Raw genomic sequence first — 22,805 nt, forward strand, 5'->3', positions numbered from 1 at the left:
CTTTCTGCAATACTGCTATTACTTTCCGCAACTTTTTAAACCCGGAAGTATTGCCTTATGGCAAGCGGCTGCACGTCCGTGTTTGTTTTAAAGATCGCTCTGAATGAGATCTCTATGAAAAGTCCGTCACAAAAATGGAATTAACTCTGCTTTTTGCTCAAAATGTGGTGTTTTTGCAGAAACCTACCCATATTCAAAAGCTGATTACAAAAGAACCACTGAAGGTAGGATGAAACTTTTTTTTTTGTTTGAAAGCAAAGGGTCTGTTCTTTCATTTGGTATATTGTATGTTTATATATTTGAAGAAGAACATTTTCTGGAAGGCATTAAACTTTGGTGAAAATCATGAAAAACGCTGGCGCTGGCTGGCAACTTTTTTAAAAACCGCTGGCGGTGAAAGAGTTAATAGAAAAAAAAAACATATATCAACTATATTTTCCTCATTTTATTACATTAAAAGTCATGAAACATTCAATGTTTAATTTATTTGAATTATTCTTGATATATATTAAATTAATAAAAAACTGTGTAGGGGGCACAACCAGACCCGTCGCCAGACCTCAGTCTTAAGGGGGGCATATGAAATGCATGGGAGGGCACAAGCTGAATCACCGCAGTGAACAAGTCCATATCTTCTGAATGTAGTAGTCTGTTAGGCCCGGGGCCGGGCTCCACGGTAGAGGTCTTCACGGGTCCACTTAGATCCGAAAACCCGAGGTCCGACCCGAGACCCGATCGGGTTCGGGTCTAAAAGTTTCACATGTGCCTCGGACACGGGTCGGGTACAACAATAGCGGCATCGGGTCTCGGGTAATTTAAAAATGAATGTGTTTTTTCTGAACGGACCCGAGAAGACCCAAACTCTCTCGCCTGTGTGCGTCAATGTCCTTTTCAAACCTCTCATCTGTTTGCCAAGAGCGCTTGCGACATTGTGCGGTTGTCGGAACGTTCATTTTCGTTGAGACAAACATGTCAGTCAATTATAAATGTACATTTTAGCGATTACGTTGGTGTCGTCGTCAGATAACAAAGTAAAACCAATGGAGCAGCTCGCCAAATTGGTTGCAAGGCCACCGGAGTTTCTTTCTGTCTGACTGCTGCGCGTCTTTTGGAGACTGTTGTTGGGCTTTTAACCATTTGCGGATAATATCCATCTTAAAGCAGTATAGCTAAGCAAAAACTCATCCAGTTTAAAAAAAAGTACGTAACTGTTGAGCGGCTACACTGACGTAGGCTACGTCACGTACGTGTCGTACGTAGCCTCGTGATAGGCTGTTGCAGTGTAGCTAGAGTCCCATCAATCAAACAAAATCACACAATTGTTTTTTGTATTTTTAATGTTTTAATTATAAAGAATACAACATTAATGCAACACAAAATTAGCAACATTAATAATTTAAAACGACAGTATTTTTTTAAATACTGGGGGGGGGGGGGCACAAGCGTCCTTAGCGACGGGTGTGGGCACAACAACCTGTTTGGGGGGCACGGCCCGCGAATGCCCCCCCTGACGCCGGCCCTGTGCACCCCGCCTTTAATATAATAACTACCATAATATAGCTAAGGCCTAGTCCTGTCTTAACCTAAACCCTGTCTGGGAAACTGCTCCTATAGGTTTTATTTCTGACATCTAATAGGCCTAAACTGAATTTCCAAAGCTAAATTTTTCTCTTTTTCTGTTTATGTTGCATATTTCATTTTTATTGCTTCATGAGTTTTGTGAATAATTACATTTTAAGATGAAAAGCCATTAAACATACTAATGCATTTAATAGCATTTATTCATCTATTATCTTAACCTGCTTGTCCACTGCAGGGTTATGGTGGCTGAAGCCTATCCCAATACATTAGATAGATAGATAGACAGGGCAATGACTCTCTGTGGTCATTAAAATGCCTGGCCAAACATTGGCCTACTAATCATCCCCTCATATACTATTTGGTGATATAACTCTGTCTTCTCTCCACTAACAAGCTTGTGTGTGGTGGGCATTCTGGCACAATATGGCTGCCGTCGCTTCATCCAGGTGGATGCTGCACATTGGTGGTGGTTGAGAAGAATCCCCCCTTTCACATATAAAGCGCTTTGAGAAAAGTGCTATATAAATGTAACAAATTATTATTACTGCTAGTACACAAACACGAGCATCCTCATCTTCCCCCTCCTTGTGTCCCCTCTCTAATTTGCAGCTCTATGGCAGCAGTGGCACTCTTAGCTTCACAAGAGGACAAATGACTTTAATTACAGAGTAATTGCAGAGCGTTGTGTTAATTAAATCTTGATCAGTTTAAGTAACTGGATTGCTCCCACATCGAGCCCATGCTGTGATGTGCTGTCTCACTGTCCCTTATGCACATCCTCTGTTTCACGTGCGCTCACCCACATGCACTTCTTCAAGCTGGCAGTCTTTTCGCTACCTGTCTCTGCGACACACGGCCAAAATCTTTTTGTGTTTTATATGGGCTTTTCTTGAACAGCTTCATTTAGCTTTTTCTGGTTAGGTTCCATTACATATCGGAATCATCTCCAAAACCATTTCATGTGACTGATTTTATTGAACAAATCATCTTTCCTATTTAAAAATAAAAATGCACATTGATTAAAATGCTCCTTATGTCATCTCAGTACACTAACTATTCAGTACCAAAACTTTTCTTTAGCATTTGCGAAAATGCCATAACAAACATGATAGACGCACAATCAAGAGAGTACCATCTACTTTAATTTCAGACACTTGCATTATCTTTAGGTTCCTGTTGCTTTGGTTAAATTGAATCCTCTTAGTTTAATTGGGCTCCGTTAGGTGTTCTGCTCAAGGCAATTCCATGCAGCCCTTGCTTTTGTTGTTTCCATACTCAAGTCCCCTACCGCAGAATATTAATCACAGTGGTCCTAATCTCTGGGATTTTAATTGAAGTGCTTTGTAAACCACAAGGAGGTAAACAGAAGACAAAGGTGGTCTAAAACCCACCTCAAATAGTCAATGTATGCAAGTGCTAGCTTTTTGTTTCACGTTAGTTGTCAAGAAACAGAGATATCAGTACACTGCATATCATTACATGCTTGTCTCAGAAATTGTGAAAAGCTTGTGTGATAGAGCTATATATAAAGTATATAAATAAATATATATAAATGGGGCAAACAACTGATCCACAGGTTACGTTAGATGACAGAAGTATTGCATTTACTACTGCAATTAATCTTTAGACCGAATCCTTTCTTGCTGTGCATATTTGTGTAGCTAACACAGAGGATCATGGGATTTCCCTCTACAGATTTTAAAGGGCTTTATTGAAAATCCACTTGTTTGCTATATGGGTTGAGATTAAAACACACTGTCAGCGTACAGTAAGCAACAGGCTGTTAGTTGAAACATATTGCAGTGAGTGGAAGATTTATGGGGTTTAGGGAAACTTAATCCAGTTTCTACTTGATGCACTGAGTGATTGAATTATTTGCAGATGTTAATATGTGATGCTTTATCGTGTAGCATTCATTTGCTTTTAAAATGTTGTATTCTGATGTCATTGCCATATCAGCTGTAGTGGGCAGCCATTTCTACCTAATACAAAATAAGGGTTAAAATACATATTTAACATTTGTCCACTGCAAAAAATGATGTGTTAATTTTTTACACATTGTGTGTGTCATGCCATTTAAGGCGTTATTTCATGTTAAAATAAATGAAAGGGAAAACACAAGTTGTGTTAAAAACAGTGATGGGAGTAACGCGTTACAATTAATTCTGTTACTGTAATTCCACTACTTTTAGCGGTAATAAACATGTAACAAAGTATTTTTTTAAATCAAGTAACGCAGTTACTAATAAATGAAAGGGACAACAAAAGTTGTGTTAAAACAGTAATGGGAGTAACGCCTTACAATTAATTCTGTTACTGTAATTCCACTACTTTTAGCGGTAATAAACATGTAACAAAGCATTTTGTTTAAATCAAGTAACGCAGTTACACAGTTACTAATAAATGAAAGGGACAACACAAGTTGTGTTAAAAACAGTGATGGGAGTAACGCGTTACAATTAATTCTGTTACTGTAATTCCACTACTTTTAGCGGTAATAAACATGTAACAAAGCATTTTGTTTAAATCAAGTAACGCAGTTACGCAGTTACTAATAAATAAAAAGGGACAACACAATTGTGTTAAAAACAGTGATGGGAGTAAAGTGTTACAATTAATTCTGTTACTGTAATTCCACTACTTTTAGCGGTAATAAACATGTAACAAAGTATTTTCTTTAAATCAAGTAACATAGTTACGCAGTTACTAATAAATGAAAGGGACAACACAAGTTGTGTTAAAAACAGTGATGGGAGTAACGCGTTACAATTAATTCTGTTACTGTAATTCCACTACTTTTAGCGATAATAAACATGTAACAAAGTATTTTTTTAAATCAAGTTACGCAGTTACCAATAAATGAAAGGGACAACACAAGTTGTGTTAAAAACAGTGATGGGAGTAACGCGTTACAATTAATTCTGTTACTGTAATTCCACTACTTTTAGCGGTAATAAACATGTAACAAAGCATTTTCTTTAAATCAAGTAACACAGTTACGCAGTTACTAATAAATGAAAGGGACAACACAAGTTGTGTTAAAAACAGTGATGGGAGTAACGCATTACAATTAATTCTGTTACTGTAATTCAACTACTTTTAGCGGTAATAAACATGTAACGAAGTATTTTTTCTTTTTAAATCAAGTAACGCAGTTACGCAGTTACTAATAAATGAAAGGGACAACACAAGTTGTGTTAAAAACAGTGATGGGAGTAACGCGTTACAATTAATTCTGTTACTGTAATTCCACTACTTTTAGCGGTAATAAACATGTAACAAAGCATTTTCTTTAAATCAAGTAACGCAGTTACGCAGTTACTAATAAATGAAAGGGACAACACAAGTTGTGTTAAAAACAGTGATGGGAGTAACGCGTTACAATTAATTCTGTTACTGTAATTCCACTACTTTTAGCGATAATAAACATGTAACAAAGTATTTTTTTAAATCAAGTTACGCAGTTACTAATAAATGAAAGGGACAACACAAGTTGTGTTAAAAACAGTGATGGGAGTAACGCGTTACAATGAATTCTGTTACTGTAATTCTACTACTTTTAGTGGTAATAAACATGTAGCGAAGTATTTTTTTTAAAAATCAAGTAACGCAGTTACGCAGTTACTAATAAATGAAAGGGACAACACAAGTTGTGTTAAAACAGTGATGGGAGTAACGCGTTATAATTAATTCTGTTACTGTAATTCCACTACTTTTAGTGGTAATAAACATGTAACAAAGTTTTTTTTTAAATCAAGTCACGCAGTTACTAATAAATGAAAGGGACAACACAAGTTGTGTTAAAAACACTGATGGGAGTAACGCGTTACAATTATTTTTGTTACTGTAATTCCACTACTTTTAGCGGTAATAAACATGTAACGAAGTATTTTTTCTTTTTAAATCAAGTAACGCAGTTACACAGTTACTAATAAATGAAAGGGAAAACACAAGTTGTGTTAAAAACAGTGATGGGAGTAACGCGTTACAATTAATTCTGTTACTGTAATTCCACTACTTTTAGCGATAATAAACATGTAACAAAGTATTTTTTTAAATCAAGTTACGCAGTTACTAATAAATGAAAGGGGCAACACAAGTTGTGTTAAAACAGTGATGGGAGTAACGCGTTACAATTAATTCTGTTACTGTAATTCCACTACTTTTAGCGGTAATAAACATGTAACAAAGCATTTTGTTTAAATCAAGTAACGCAGTTACGCAGTTACTAATAAATGAAAGGGACAACACAAGTTGTGTTAAAAACAGTGATGGGAGTAACGCGTTACAATTAATTCTGTTACTGTAATTCCACTACTTTTAGCGGTAATAAACATGTAACAAAGTATTTTGTTTAAATCAAGTAACGCAGTTACTAATAAATGAAAGGGACAACACAAGTTGTGTTAAAAACAGTGATGGGAGTAACGTGTTACAATTAATTCTGTTACTGTAATTCCACTACTTTTAGCGGTAATAAACATGTAACGAAGTATTTTTTTTAAATCAAGTAACGCTGTTACAATTAGTGAAATTTAAAGGAACAGTATGTAAGAAATTTATATCAATTAATCATAAAATGGCCCAGATATGTCACTAGACATTAAGAAATCATTTTCATTTCAAATACTTATGTCACTCATAACAGTGGTCTGGCCAGGATATTGTCATTTAAAAAGTGGAGTTGCAGCCCTCAACTGATGTTTATGTTGTCATTTTGTGTATTGGCCACCAGTTGTGTGATTGCAGTACCAGTTTTAGCCACAAGTTTTGTGATTGCAATACCAGTTTTGGCCACAATCCTACATACTGTTCCTTTAAATGAGTTGGTTACTCACGTTACTCTATTTTGTGATAAATGAACACTTGCAGACAAGACATTTCTGATCTAACGTCACAGGACCATGGGGGGCGGCACAATGAATAATAACACAGAAGGTATGTTATTTCAGGGACAACACATTAAAAACCTTGTTTTCTGGACAAGGTTAAGATTGATCCAGGACTAGGCGTCAGTTATAATAGGCATTTAAGTAATTATTACAAACAAACTTACAAAAAAACAATACTGGTGTGCATCTTAGGACAATACATTGGCACTGATATATGTTAAGATATGTCAGTGCAAGTTGTTTCAAGTTTGGACAGCTCTTACATTTATTGTAGTCTAGGACTATTCTAATCCCTGTCCGGGAAACCACCCTGTAGAGTTATAATTTAGTACATATTTAAGTTACAATATTCTCCCTTAAAGGAAAACACAGTTTTTCAATATTTAACTATGTTCTTACCTCGACATAGACAAATTAATACATACCTATCTTTTTTCAATGCGTGCACTTTTAATCGTTGTACAGCGCGTCGTGAATGTGTTAGCATTTCGCCTTGCCCCATTCATTCTTATGGCTCCAAACAGGGATGAATTTAGAAGCCACCAAACACTTCCATGTTTTCCCTATTTAAAGACTGTTACATGAATAGTTACACGAGTATGGTGGCACAAAATAAAACTTTAGTTTGGAGCCATAGGAATGAATGGGGCTAGGCTAAATGCTAACACATTCAAGAAGCGCTGTACAAAGATTAAGTGCACGCATTGATAAAAGATAGGTATGTATTAATTCATCTAAGTTGAGGTAAGAGCATAGTAAAATATTGAAAAACGGTGGTGTTTTCCTTTAACATTTAAACCTAAATATGAATACTGTAATTGACTCTGTTTTAATCTTAGTATTTTGATTTAAAATTTACATTTAGCACTTTAAATGTGTTACTGTATTTGTACTGTATTTGCTCATACCACCAATGACTCGTATTCTGTGCAACCTGCTAACAATGCAAATTATGCTCAGTAATGCAAAGAAGTTACTTTTGTTGACACCCAAATTCTATATTGCAAATGTCTATGTGCATGTATGATATATTTCCTTTTTTCTATATATTTTCCTAACGGTAATTCTGAAAAGAAATGCAGATATTTCACTCTGAGGAAAGAGATTTGTGTGCATGTCGGAAAGAAGAGAATGTGTATTTCAGGTAGGTGGTTTAAACAGTGATTAGACAGTAGGATGGTAGTATGAAGGGGAGCGTGGGGGATTAGGAACTCTGAGGTGCTGAGACATCTCTCTGCTTCTCAGAGTTTTTATTTTAGTCAAGGATCAGACTCACTTTAGATAGAGAAGGATTAATGATCAGTCTAGCATGACATTTTTATGAGGGTAACCTTTCTGCTCACCAACTTCTTCACTCAAAAGACCCAGAGATGTCTTTATACTTCATCCACATCTTCCAATTTCCACCAGAGTGAACCTTTCTAGTTAATTGTAGTTAAGCTGATGTGAATATTGGTGATGGACGGTTTTATGTCAATTCATCACACATCCTGTGAACCTTTATGGCACTGTTTACACCTGGTATTAAGATGCATTTTGGTCGAAGGGTTCACCAATGGACGATGCTAAATATGTAAACGGGATGTGAAAAGTTTAGAGCTCGTCCACTTTCGACCACATTCAGGTTTTGTGGTGTAGACGCTAATGTGGTCGAATGTGTTCAAACAGCCACAAAAGACTGCATACTCTTCGCCTGATAATGATATTATGTGTGATGTACCGAGCACAATGTTTCTTCATTGGTCCTGACTTCTAGTACGAACCCACAGTGTTTGGTGCAGTCTTTAGGCTTTTATTGATTAAAGTGGCTGGTTTCCTCCTATTTTATTTTCGTTTCACTTTGCGAGCGTGTGAAAGTTGCGGAAACTAATTCATCAATTGCTTTGAAATAATAATTAATTATAATTAATAATAAATAATAATAATTTGTTACATTTATATGGCGCTTTTCTGCAGCGCTTTACATATGAAACATGGGAATCTTCTCAACCACCCCCAATGTGCAGCATCCACCTGGAAGATGCGACGGCAGCCATATTGTACCAGAATGCCCACCACACACCAGCTTATAAGTGGAGAGAAGACCAAATAGGATATGAGGGGATGATTTATAGGCCAATGAGCAAGTTTGGCCAGGATGCCGGGGCACACTCCTACTCTTTTTCGAAAGACATTCTTGGATTTTTAATGACCACAGAGAGTCAGGACCTAGGTTTAACGTCTCATCCAAAGGACGGTGCTTTTTGACAGTATAGTGTCCCCCAGTTAATCTGGAACCAGGATAAAACATGTCCAGGAAACCGCCCCTTAAAGTTTTATTTTTAAGTGTTTTAACCCTCATAAGCCTCTATTTTCCTGTATATTTTAGAGTTCCTTGGGGGTAAAAATGACCCCAGAGATTAAAAGAGTGATTGTAAAAAATATATACTATTTTAATGATACAAATAATATATAATTTTTTTGTTTAACTTCCCATCTATACATTAATGCTGTGTCTTGGGAGATTAAGTACTTTTGTACCTGTTTACCACTCAATTCCTCAACTACACCATTAGCTTGCCTGAAAAATATAAATTTTTAGGAAAAATTCACATAAATTACGATCTAAATTTGATTTAAATTGTTTTTAGATATTGATCTAGATGTTATGTGTTGAATTCGGCCATGTGGTGTTTAGAAAAAAACATAAAAGAATTACAGTTTAGGAAATAATCATTTTGACCAGCAGATGCCCATAGAGACCCATTCATTTTATTGGATGTGGCCAACTGCTCAACATCACTATTTAAGAATTTATGTATATATAAACATTAGAAACGACATTAAAAATTTATATTATTTTAAAGAGTAGACTTTTTTGTAGTTTTTGATGCATTTTGAAATGTCTGTTTTTACAAAATGCCACAGAAATTTGCCTGAATGTGTGTTTGTGTCTGTGTGTGACTTTGCCTTTCTGTGTGTGTCTGTGTCTTTATGTGTGTGTAAGTTTTACTGTGTCTTTGTGTGTGTGTGTGTGTGTGTATGTGCGCGCATGTGTGTGTGTGTGTGTGTGTGTGTTTGCGTGCACACACCTGTGTGAGCATTTTACATCTTTGTTTTGCATTTGTGGCTGTTTTTTTGCCAAATTCTGTAAGAAGTACTCTCTTTGGCAGTCATATCTTTGTGTGTGTCTGTTTGTGTGTGTGTGTGTGATTGAGCATGTCTTTTCTATAATGCATTTTTGCTCTAGTACCACTGTACCAGGCCTACCTTTCTGTGTTACATTTTTTATTCTGGATGCATTGATTTTTTTTGACAAATAAAAGGGAAAAAATGTTTTTTTTTTTTTTTTTTGCATTTCCCATTTATTTCATTTGGGGTCATTTACACCCCTTTAGAACGACCGAATCAAGGCCAGTTTTTGACAGATATCTTGACAGATAATCTGGAAAAGTCACAAAATCTTATTCCACTGTGATGAAAGGAACCATGTTTTTTAACTAAAGAAAAGTGGCTTGGGGGTAAGATTGACCCCAAGGGACTTTTTTAGGGTTAAACACATGTTGCAATAAATTATCATTAACTGTGTTTATGTTAATTTAATGAACAAATGGTCTCGTTCTGGACTTTTTTGGGGGTAAGGAGGGTCTGATTTAGATTCAGATTTCAAAATAAAAGTGATGTGTCTTGGTTCAATCACAAATGCATATTTTGTAAAAGATATCCATTCAGTTAGTAAAATAGGCTAGAAATATCCAGATAGTGCATTGTTGTTTAATAGACTACTCTAGTACTACTGTAGCCACTCACGTTATTTGTATGATGATCTTATGTCCTTATTTTCTTTTCTTTTATTATTTATAGTTTTTGTATGTTCTATGTATTTGTTATTTATGTTTTTGTTTTGTCTGATATATTTTCTATTTTGTATGTTGTCATGATTATTGCAGTAATGTGACTGCAAGTAAAAAAAAACTACGGAAGCCACTCACACAGTACACACGTAAGGTTTCTTATGAACTACTAATAACTACAGTACTGCTACTTTAATAAAATTGTCAACAAATTGTCCAAAAAAGGAAAATAGACAAAATGGCTGACAAAATCTGAAAGTTTCTCAAATATTTAAATTAAACCCTAACCTGTGCGTTTTGGTTTTAAGTTACTATGGCAAATCTTGCAAACGCTCTATAAACCACGCCCAACCAGGAAGTAAATCACACAAGTCCTGGTGGACGTCTCAATCAACAGTGCCAATGCAAGTGTACTCGAATGAAAAACTGCTTACTTATTGAGATCGCTTCTTTTTAAACGATGTAATTCTTTGAACGATTCGTTTGGCGCGAATGCTGCTGCTGTATTTGCATTGCTTTCAACATTAATAAACGCTGCAACAAGGGACCCGGGTAACTTGAACTACACAGCTGTTATTTTAAATCCTTACCGCGATATCTTACGTTTATTAGTATGCAGCATGTTGGCTTCTGTCGATTTACTTAAGTAAGTTAACGTTACGCGAAACAAATGGATCTCGAGTCACGCGGAATAACCATGTAACGTATAAAGAAACGCAAATAAAGAAACACGTCTGAAATGTCGTCGGACCGGTTGACATGGACGCTGACAGGAGCTACAGTTGCCGGTGTTTTAGCGCTGTATGTTCCCTGTGCTCCCCGTACTGTGCCCGGTGGAGACTCAGGTACGACTTCACTCCATCACTTGTGTTTGTGGTTACGTCACATGCAGCCTATCACAAAGAAGCACAATATTGCTATCATAAAAATCTATCATACTGTATAAGACCTATTGAGATGTTCTTTGTTTAATCCTTCAATTTTTTAAATGCCACATAGCCTGTTATGGTTATGACACATATAATAACACTTTTAATATGCTAGTTCATGCTAACTAATGCATGTACTAATGTAATGTTAACAAACACAACATTTAATGTTAATGTCCATATAATCAGGATAACAACCTTTTTGTAATGCAAATAGCTTGAGCATCAGGAAATATGATCTATCCATGGATTTGACTTTTTTGTAATTTTGTAACAATGGAAACTGTATAATACCACTATACAGTACATATTTAGAGGGTATGTTGCCTATATAGATCTAGCCAGTTTGGACCACTAGCTTCTATTAACATTCTTCAGGTTTTTTTTTTCACTTCAGTTTTTTCTTAGTGTCAAACCCTTTTTCTTACTTTAAACATTATAGTCTTTAATGACGTTTTCTTTTAAATAACAAATTATAGCACTTTATTCCTCTGGTTTGTTTAATCATGCAAAGTTTTAACCTTTTCAGCAACTTAAGTGTATGCAAGCATGCTGGTTGCATGACAATGCAGGCTGATGTATAGTGCAAATACAGAAATATACATAAACAGTGCTTTTAAAATGTCCCTCTTTAATCAGCCTGATTAATAATGTGAACAGTTTTTCTTCTGGGGGTGTGCAAACAAGCAGTCGCTGTTCGATTTTGCCACATCTGTGCAGGCAAGGTGGCTTTTGGAGGCTTTAGGGGGGCAAGAAGCTGGTTCGGGGCTTACAGAGGAAAAAACAGCCAGGCCCTTAAGCGTGGCATTTAGGGACATTGCAGGATGCTGCCATGATATGCCAGCTGAATGCTCGGCAGAAATTCTCCAGGTCTCCGTCTCGCAGTCTTAATCCCTTTAGGTGTGCTGCGCCCCGGAGAGACTGATCGGGCGCCCCGCGGGACCGCTGTTGTCTAGGAATGCGAGTGTGGAAATGAGGGGGGATTATGATGGGGAGAAGACCGCGATGGTGTGCTATCAAAAAGGCACTTGGCTCCGTCGTTGCTGTCCTGTGCTCAGTTTCGTTTGAGCCTTTTTCTCTGTTTAGCGGCCCCTCCTAGGGCCTGGGCCCTGCTTTCAGCTCTAGACACAGCACTGCAGTGCAATAAATGAAATTTTGAGGTATAACATTTGATTACAGGGAGATTTGAAATGTGGTAGACCTGGCCTCAGTGAGTGTGTATTTATTTCGGTTCTAAATAGGACAGCGAAAGCAAAGAAAATTCAGGCGCTGAAATGTGAGGGGTCTGCACCTTCAGATAGACGACTTCCAGCGTGACAACCAAAACAGACGACCGCTAGTGATACGCTGGAAGTGCCAGCTAACGATTTCAGAAATGTTTTGATGCACTGAATGTATTTTGTATTGCATCATAGAGCAGTTTATGGGATTTTACACTGTTTAGACAAGTATTGCATCAGGCAGCATTGCTCAGATTTATACAACAGGACTGAAACATTCAGCATTACTAGCTGAATTGACTTTATTATCCACTGATCTCTGAACTGCAGTTTATGTGCATATTTATTGTTTGTAGATTTTGGAGAAAAAAAAAATCACAACAACATCACTTTTGGAAAGTCTGAGAATCTGTTACCCTTTTACCACCCTTTCTTGTTTTTAATTTCATATGTTTTCTTTATAAATACTGTTAGGGCTGGCACAATTATGAAATTTGGCTGACGGTTACTTGTCTAATAAATTTTGACGATTATGACAATAAATTGTCTGTTTTATTGCTTTGACATGTAATTTTCATACATTTTTTGTTTGTTTATGAAAACTTTTTCACACATTGTTCTAATTATTTAAATTAAATATTTTGCAAGGTTTACCTGGCAGTAAATATTAATACACATAACACATATTTCAAAGTAATTATTTAATGAATATATCTTTCAAAAACTGAAAATTCTTCATAAGAAATAAAGTGTCTGAAAAATAACTTAAAATAAAATTGCAATTAAAATAAACTGACTATACCAGAACAGGCCTTAAATAGTAGCCGGGTGATTCTCACGAAATCCAGATTTAGAAGGTGTCCAGCATCAGAATTTTTAAAAGCCCTTGAAGCCAATTTTTTTTAAGATTAAGGTCTGAACTTACTATAATCATTATTTTTAGAGGATTTAAAAATATTTCCTATAGAGTTATTTACATTTTTAGACCATTATAAAAAATGATCATTACCGCAACATGATATTACATTAAATATATGCATTTACAAACTCAAGTTTCGGTAATGAGAAATAAAAAGTTGTCTAGGTACTATGACAAACAAAGTGTTAACTTTTATCTGGAAAAAAAAAGAACTGCTTATCTTGAGTGTCACAGTCAATTATGTCCCTTCCAACAAATATTTTTTACAATGTTAGTTCCTTGAGGGCTTAAACAATGATTGAAAATTATTGTGGAGGATGAGAAAATTGGTCTTTGACAAATTTATTCCTTATTATCGTCTCTACATTTACCAATGATCACCAAATACCACATGTTTCTTTACTGTAAATGTTTAAAGGAACAGTATGTAAGAAATTTATATTAATTAATCATAAAATGGGCCTGATATATCACTAGACATTAAGAAATCATTTTCAACAGTGGTCCGGCCAGGATATTGTCATTTAAAAAGTTGAGTTGCAGCCCTCAACTGATGTTTATGTTGTCATTTTGTGTATAAGCCACCAGTTGTGAGATTGCAGTACCAGTTTTAGCCACAAGTTTTGTGATTGCAGTACCAGTTTTAACCACAATCCTACATACTGTTCCTTTAACATGCACTGAAGCTTTTTTTTTTAGATTTTCTAATTATAAATATTTCCATGTCAAAGAACCCAAATCCAGTCATGGACACATTGCGGTAATAAAAACGTTCCCCTTAAATGTGGAAAAAACAACAAAATTGGTTTGTATGATGTCATTTAAAATCATGTGCAAAATAGTACATAAAGAGATGTTTGTAACTGTATTTTGATACTCTTAATTTGCATTTACTTTTTTATCAAAATGTTTTATGACACCTCATAAGTCTAATTTCGTGAGAATCACCCAGCCAATCCTACTAAGGTCATATTAGTACTACCACCACATGTAAAAAAATTGCTTACAGATCCTTAAAGGAGCATTTCACCCGTAGAAACATTAATCTTTATTGAAAGTGTGTCATATTTGTAGTCGAAATGTAACATACATTTAGAATTTGGTGCCTATTTGACCGAGAAAAGGGGTGTTTGTAGTCTCACTCCCTCACCAAAAATATTGGACTTCCTTCTTTCAATGATGCAAAATGATGATTTTTACATCATTGAAAGAAGGAAATGCAACACTGAAATCTGTATTTTTCCTGTCTCAGCGGCAACTGAGAAAATTATGCATGACCATTCAAAAACATGACTGGGGTTCTAACTTTACAAAGCTTTATGCAAATGGGTGAAGTGTCCCTTTAAGAATAGCATCCTTGACTTCCCCAAATTTGAAATTGCTGTTGTGGAAATGTTTGTTTTACCTGGCAGTTCATACTGCTTATCAAAGTTTTGCAGCATTTCTTTAAATCAGAAACAGTCTCATTTATACAGGCGCTGCAGCTCCCCCTTGTGTTTTTTAGAGAGATATGCAATCATTGCGGTGATCTGAAATCATCGCGATGAGGTCAAACAATCGCAATGAGATGATTTTTTAATCATTGTGACAGCCCTAAATACTGTAATGAACTGGGTGGGCATGGTCATTGAAAACCTCTAAATATCAGAGATTGTTTTACATTAACATTCAGGCCTGGAAAAGGTGGAATATCTGAATATAAATGGTATATCTGAAGTGAATGTTCCGGTTTTGCTCTTCTCTGGTGGGTCATAACCCAAAAAGGCTTCATGTCTAACCAAACTTTTTTTTGGTGCCTTGTTGCAAATGCATCTGTCACTTAGAAGCTAGCCAACATTTTGCATTACATGACCTTATGTGCATAAAGTTGCATACTGTACAAGTTTTTATGGTTTTAAATATAATTTATAATGTAAATATAAGACGCTCCAGTGTTTACTTTTTAGCTTCATTTAGTACTGTGTGTTGTGTCACATTATACAGTCCCTCATGGAGTTTTACTGGGAGCATTAAGGATGTAAGGTGGCTGAACTTGCAGACATTGTATGCCTGTATACGCTATATAGAGATTCTTCGCTCTCTGCAAGCACCTCGCGTCACAAAATACAGGAAGAGCGAACAGATTTGCTTGTGTATGTGCGCATCTGTCTGCTCGGGGATCAGGGGACGCTTGCGTGATGCAAGAGAATGAGCGTGTCGCTTAGAAAATGTCACACTGGGAAAATTGTGCAGGTTTTGATCCGGGCAAATTAATGCAAAACCCAGTGCAAGTATTTGATTTGGGAAAACTTTCAGGACTTGTCTCTTAATAATAATTATTGGGTTTACATTAATTTCCCTCTCTGTTTCTCTACCACAGGAGAGTTGATGACTGCTGCATGTGAGCTGGGGGTAAGCATTAGCTGCATTGTTTCATCAATCCACTCATTAACTCTTATAAGCATTAAGAAAGTTTAATTAAGTATGGGGAGGGTGTGTGTGTGTGTGTGTGTGTGTGTGTGTGTGTGTGTGTGTGTGTGTGATTAATTCACTCTTTTAAGGCCACAGGTTTTTTATCCTCTCTTTTTTTTACTAAGTTAGGACTAGAGAATGCTATAATTTGCAACCCTGTTCTTCAAATCCAATTAGACTGAATGGTTAGGCGATGCTTTTGTAAGCTTTGCCTTATGTACGGTATAAGGCCTATTATACTCAACCCCTCTCCTTTTTGTGCACGCGTGTGTGCGCGTATGTAAGCCGCAAAGAATGAACTAAATCGGGTTAACAGTTATAATAAGTTTTATTATTTAATAAAGTTTATTACGCCGCCACGATCCTTTTAGGGAGGCTGTGGTGGTGTCGCTATGCCAGTAATCCGTCCCTCTGTCCGTGTGGCCTGCCTTTCTGGCGGCTCTCCCCAGGGTCGGAGGGCTCTCTCTGGGCCGCAGGCCGGTGGCCCTCCCTTCTTGCTCCCTGGAGTCGTGGATCTGTTCTCCTTTAAACTCCTCATAGCAGGACTGCCCCCTACTGCCTTGCAGCTGTGTTTTATGCCTTTTGCCACACAAGTCAATGCCGCATCAACGCTTCTTTCCATGCTGTGTCGATGTCACATGGCTCCAGTGCAGGCAGTCCCAATGTAGTCGTCACAGGCCGTGTACACGTCAACAAGCATCTTTATTTCCACCTTGCTGGCACTTCTAAATGTGACCTTCCCGACCTTGCCATCTGTTTACTGTACTGTCTCTTTCTTTTCTTTTGCCCTTTCTCCGTCTTTCCTCCATAGACTCTTCTCTTTTTCTGCCTTGACCTCACATGCTTGTTGTCTTTATGCTGTGTGTTTTTCTCACACCTTTATTTTTGTTATCTAAACAATTATGGATTTATGAACTCTTAGTTTGACAAACCCAGATATTAGTTTAAATTATGTTACTAAGGGTACATTTAAACCTATCTTTTGGTTTTTCCATATTTTACACAACCAAAGGTTGAAATAACCCAGCATTTTTTAGAATGTATCCACCTGTTTCTTGACGTAAATGTGGGCGCTGTTATCTTTGAGCTTTCCTGTTTATGACTTCCGGTGAGCCACTAAAGCTAATGGTAGTCTATTGCGAAGGACACAAGTGTGCCATTTTGACTAGCTATTTAATGTTTATTATGAAGTCCAGGAAAGAACGACATAATTTGTACAGTTAGGGGTTGCCATAATAGCTAATACAAACGCAGTAAATCTCTACAAAACATTTGTTTTAACCATAATCCATGCACAAGAACTGAATGTGTATCTGGCGCACATGCACTCGTGATCTGTATTCACAAATCCATCCAGTAAAACCTTTCATAGAAACTACCAGTACACAATAAATACAATAATTGTTTAAAAACAACTAATATGCTGATAAAAATATGCTGATTTAGCTGATTTATTTATATATTATTACAAAAATGCGATTACAGTACAGAATATATACGACATAATCTGCTTAGTTAATGTTTATAATAGTTTGTAATGTGTTTGTGTGTACTTTTGTTATGTTTTAAATGAAAAAGCAAATACTTTAAAAAGTAAGCTCATGTCTCCACCTAGCGTGTAAGGAGCGATTTAATAATATTTTCATAAAACAAAAACAATACTCATGTAGTAGTTTAATGTGTTTATTATGGTTTGTTCAAATAACTTACAATGTGTTGAATGAGAAAGATACTGCTGACTGTGTCGGACCTCATGAAGCTTGACGTGTCGCCATAAACAAATTGTCAGGATCCCAAATGTTATTAAATGTATTTAGTCTTGTTTGGTGCCAGGATCCTGACACCCCTGTATATGTGTTCTGTGTTTGTGTGGAGAGTCACGTGACCTATGTGTTATGTGTGGCACGTGCTCTCCTGTCTTTATTCTTAACCTTACCCTCCTGTTTTCTAATTATGTATGATTAGTTTCCTCACCTGTTTGTTATTGTCCCCTAATTAGTTTCCCTATTTTAATGCCATTGTGTCTCTTGTCTTTGTGGTATCATTGTATGTATTTGTGTAACACGTCAGGAGTCTTGTCTTGTTTTTGCCATGTCTTTTATTTAATTTAATTCTTGTCTTGTTTACCCCCTCGAGGGAGTTTTTGTTTATTAATAAAAGTCTTTTGAGTTGAGAGCTGTCTGCACTTGGGTTCATCCACCTCCGTTCCTGACACAAATCCATTAAAAATTGCAGTTTAAAAAAACTTCACACCAGAGGGACAGTTGTGACATTTTAAATCAGCCCCTGAAAGTTAAAAACACAAAGTCTTTGTAAATTCCATGTACAAACTCTCAACTGACTTTCCCATTGTAAAGATACTGGTATGTCTCTGTGCTTTTATATTTGCGCATTGAAGACCCGTCACCTCCGATCAACAACACGAAATGATTGAATATATCTTCATATATCAAGCCACTTCTCAATTTTATCCTCACACTGGTTCATACATGGCAGGTGTAGTAAATATTAACTGTTTAAATCATGTTTTTGCGTGCTCTCACTACACTGTTTTTTACCGGTTGGCTATTGAACCGGAAGTCATGCACCGGAAAAGAAATACATCACATCACTTACTTCCGCATTGGAGAAAAAGGTGGATAGATGGATATCAGTGTTCGGGAAGCTACTTTGAAATTGTAATGTCCAAATCTACAAGCTACTTGTAAGTAGATCTACTACAGGCAAGACGGCTTTTTTAAAATGTAGGTAACTGTAAGAATTTTTAAGGGTGCACAGTTGCTCTGAACCGAGCCCGAATGTCCTCACTCCCCCATAGGCTTACACTAGATTTTCTCAATCTTTGCCCGAGCATGCTTTTGTCGTAAGGATACGATTTTTCGGAGGAAACAAGGAAGTAAAGCACTCTCTGAGAACACTTGAACCTATTGCAATGTCAAGTTTGTGGCTGTTTATTTCGTAGTCGATCTATCTCTTATCCCACTTAGATATTTTCACAGATGCGCGATCTACGCATACAAAGTATGTGTCTTTACAAAAATCTGTTGGTGGGCATATAGTGCGTGCATACTATTCTAATGACAAAACTTGTGTGACATGCACTGTATATGCGTAAAAAGCGAGACTATACTGTAATTTCGAAACACAATTAAAGTTACACTTCTAAAAAGAGTGGTTACTCCTCAATGCTGTTTACTCTTTTATCACAGTTTTCTTCAGTAAACTGATTGGCATGGCCAGCCTTATGAAATTGTATGGAGGGACCCTCTCGTCGTCTTTGATCTTGAACTCACGCTGGCTTTTACACGACCGCTTGTCCACCGAGTTTTCAATCCACACCACAGACAACCCGTTTCCTTGTTCTTCACTCCAAAGCACAGCGTTTCTCAGCCTGCTGTGCCTGTGTGTGTTATCAGGCCTGTATGAATGAGACAGTCTTTAATAGCTCCAGTCCTTATCGCTCCTAAGGGGACTGAGTGCCTAATTGCTGGGAAGGCAAGGAGACGGCAGATCAGGCTTTTAGGGAGGAGAGGGACAGTGTGAAACTGTAACCCATAAATGTAAGACCTGCCTTTGAAAGCTGAACTGTAAGGTGATGAGTGTGTGTGTGTGTGTGTGTGTGTGTGTGTGTGTGTGTGTGTGTGTGTGTGTGTGTGTGTGTGTGTAGAGGGGTTTACTGGATTTTGTTGCTGTTATCTTTATTTCTGAATGTTGTGTGAGTTTACATGTCTGTTTTCCCCAGGTGGCCCATCCTCCAGGATACCCCCTCTTTACTGTGATCTCTTCTCTGATGCTTTCACTGCTACCCTTCAGTTCTCCGGCACACACTATCAATGTCCTGTGTGCTGTTTTTGGTGCTGGGGCTAGCGGTGCCCTCTGCTTCACTGTCTGCAGGTGAGATAGCTTTCTCAGACTTTAAAAAAGGTGACCAAAGCCTGGTAAGCTTAGAAATACATCAAAACCAAAAGTTAGTGTGACTGTCACTTATTTAAGGTACATTACAGCAGGACTGATGAGTTGTAGAAACTATATAGTTAACTCAACTCTAAATAATATTCAAGGAGCTAATATTTTGGTTTATGACCCAAAATAATCTTTTCTGGGTTGTAAAAAACAGTAGGTATCTGCTGCGTTTCCATTGCAGATTTGCGCAAAACTTCAGCGTTATTTTCTAAATGTCGAAAAAAGACTATTGCGAAATGACGCCGTTTCCATTATCCGATTATATGCGATTGAAACGATTGAAGTTTTTAATCTCACGAAAAGTCATTCCAAACATCACGTCGACTGATGTTGGTAGGTTTACTAATATCACATCCACCGCACTAGGCATTATTTTTAACCGAAGAAGACGTAAGAGTATTATCCAAACATTAAAGAGCACCAATGGTCCGATTTATGGTTTTCAATTATCTTTGGTGTGCAAGTGTGTGTATTAGTACATGTTAACAATATGAAAAGGTACATACACCAAAGTAAACGATGACGTGAGTTATCTTCTCCAACGTAAATCTCTTTTCTTGGACTACAACAAACACACGTATTGTAGGCAACAGTTAACTTTCTGAGATTGGTAACGTAATAAAGACAGACATTATCATTATTCCTCCCGCTTCGGACTCAGCCTGTAAGTTAACTCCTGTTTGCATTGCATTGTGACGAATCTTTCAAATATGAGTGTCATATTTCCGTCTGACTGCAGAGGTATTCAGGCCAATCACAATGCACAGATTAGCTGGCCAATCAGGACACAGAGTTTTGTAGAAAATCTATGTGTTTCAGGAAGAAAGGGAAATCTGGAGCTAGAAAAATGTACAGTATGTGGAAAATAATGTGTCTTTTTTTAACCATAAACCACGCGAACACATTGTATTATACCAAATACACAAAATAACATTGTTTTTTTTTTTAGCAATGAAGTAGGTGCATTTTAATGCAAACAAAACCTCTTATACCTAATTGGTAGAGGCGGCAACATATAGGTGTTTCTTTGAGGTAATAGTACATTATTTTAAATCAAAAGAGCTGTGTTATCCAAACATTAAGAAAAGCCTCATACTTGGGAGCAGACACGTATTGAGGTGTTTTTGGGAGGTTTTAGTACATACCGCATCATCTTCAAATAATAATTATGTGACTTGCCCGCATCAGGTGACCTGACAATGTTTCCATTGCAGTTTTACGAAATAGGGGAGAGCGGGACACAACCTAACGCTTTTTGGTTTTGGCTCAATCATTCAAAAAATATTTGAGTTTGATTAATTATATTTTACACAAACAACACACACATCTCTGCTACAAATTTGAAGTTAGTTTCTATTATTTACCATTCTTGGACAATTACACCAAACATGACAGAAGTGCAAACGTTGCAACTTACCCCATAGGTGGGGTTAATTGTAACAGGCATGGGGTTAGTTGTAACATTTGCTAAAAATTAAGTTTGCAGGGAAATATTTCAATACTATTTTGTCTATATACTTAAAGTGGATATCGTTTTATACAAAAATTCTTGTGTAGTCTATTTAAAACAACGGCAAGAATTACGCTAACGATATCTTAAGTGCTGAGGTGTTAGTTGTAACACATCGTTACAATTAACCCTGCTGGGTCAAAATATTTTCAAGCCCACCAAAAAAGTTGCTAAGGGCTGCAGGCATATTTCAAAAACGATGCTATGTTTTAGTCAACAAGACACTGATCAATATGACATAGGATTGGTTTTGTTATCTTACACACCCAACTTAGAAACCGAAAAAAAATATGATGAAAAAATTTACTTACATGCCACATAAACACTCGTTCATCAATAACTCTCTATAATGGAAAAACATTATACATTTCCAATAATTTGCGGGAGATCGTCTTTTGGCAACGTGAAAAAAATACCGGAAAACCAAAACGCTCAACCTGTAAACAGTCCGTGTTACAACTAAGCCCGCGTTAGTTTTTGCCCCCTTTTCCGAATTGCCTGAAAACAACCTTAGGCAAGCGCGTAAAAACTTGTTTGCGATATATGGGAGTTTTCGCGAAATGTATGTGCTTCCATTATCTGTATTTTCAATTCGCAATGTCAATTTGTGCAAAATGCAGCTATTGTCTTGTTGTCGACATCAAAGAGTGAGTGTCTAATCAAACTACAGTATTTTGGTGCAAGTGTATTTATCAATGGGTAGAAGCCAATTTAGACAAATGCCTGCTATGATAAAAACTATGCAAGGCAGATAAAAAAAATAACCTGTTTAAAAAGACATACAGGTTCACTTGCAGTAAGGATCAATATAATTTGTGCCAATTGTTGTGTTTTGTTTTGTGCATTATTGGCTGCTAAGAGCTAAACACAAAATTCATGAGACATTTAGAAACCAGAATTGTCAGTTATGTGTCTGTTCTCAGCATCATTTTATAAATTATGCATTTCATTTTCTTTCTTTTTTTTTTTTTACATTTTTTATGCAATATTGGTTCTGTGTTGGGTCACCTCTTCCTGTAAAATTTGAAACCTGAAGCAAACCACCAAAGCCCACAAGACTATACAGTTGTGTTCAAAATTATTCAACCCCCCAATGCTGTTAAGGGTTTTAGGGAATTTAGTGTACATTTGTAATTGTATTCAGAATGAAATCCTACAATGACTTCTTAAAGAACCATATGCAACTAAAATGACATCAATTGGTTTTGTAATATAGTAGTAAATGTTTCTTTTGTGAATTCTTCATTGACACAATTATTCAACCCCTTAAAGAACTACCACTCTGAAGAACAGAGGTTCATTGAAGTGTTTTCAATCAGGTATTGAAAACACCTGTGGATGTCAGGGAACAGCAATAAAGCCTAATAAGCACCAATTAGGCAGCTTTAAAATGACTGTGATACTCAACTCCTTCTAAACATTTACTGGTGTGGTTACAAACATGGTGAAGTCAAAAGAATGGTCCAGGAAGACAAGAGAAGAGGTGATTAATCTTCACAGGAAGGGC

General features: G+C 36.7%; 1 protein-coding gene across 1 annotated transcript in view; it reads left to right on the top strand.

Annotated features, from left to right (window-relative positions):
* The first annotated feature begins 10,657 nt into the window (after window positions 1–10,657).
* LOC141362546 (protein O-mannosyl-transferase TMEM260-like) overlaps window positions 10,658–22,805 on the top strand; it is a 64,420-nt gene continuing 52,272 nt past the window's right edge. Inside the window, exons 1-3 of the mRNA XM_073864785.1 lie at window positions 10,658–11,151; window positions 15,734–15,765; window positions 19,568–19,719. Coding sequence (XP_073720886.1) covers window positions 11,046–11,151; window positions 15,734–15,765; window positions 19,568–19,719 — 290 coding nt within the window. The 5' untranslated portion in view covers window positions 10,658–11,045. The remainder of the gene's footprint in view (window positions 11,152–15,733; window positions 15,766–19,567; window positions 19,720–22,805) is intronic.

This window comes from Misgurnus anguillicaudatus, unplaced genomic scaffold (genome assembly GCF_027580225.2).
Source record: "Misgurnus anguillicaudatus unplaced genomic scaffold, ASM2758022v2 HiC_scaffold_28, whole genome shotgun sequence".
NCBI classification, from domain to species: Eukaryota; Metazoa; Chordata; class Actinopteri; order Cypriniformes; family Cobitidae; genus Misgurnus; species Misgurnus anguillicaudatus.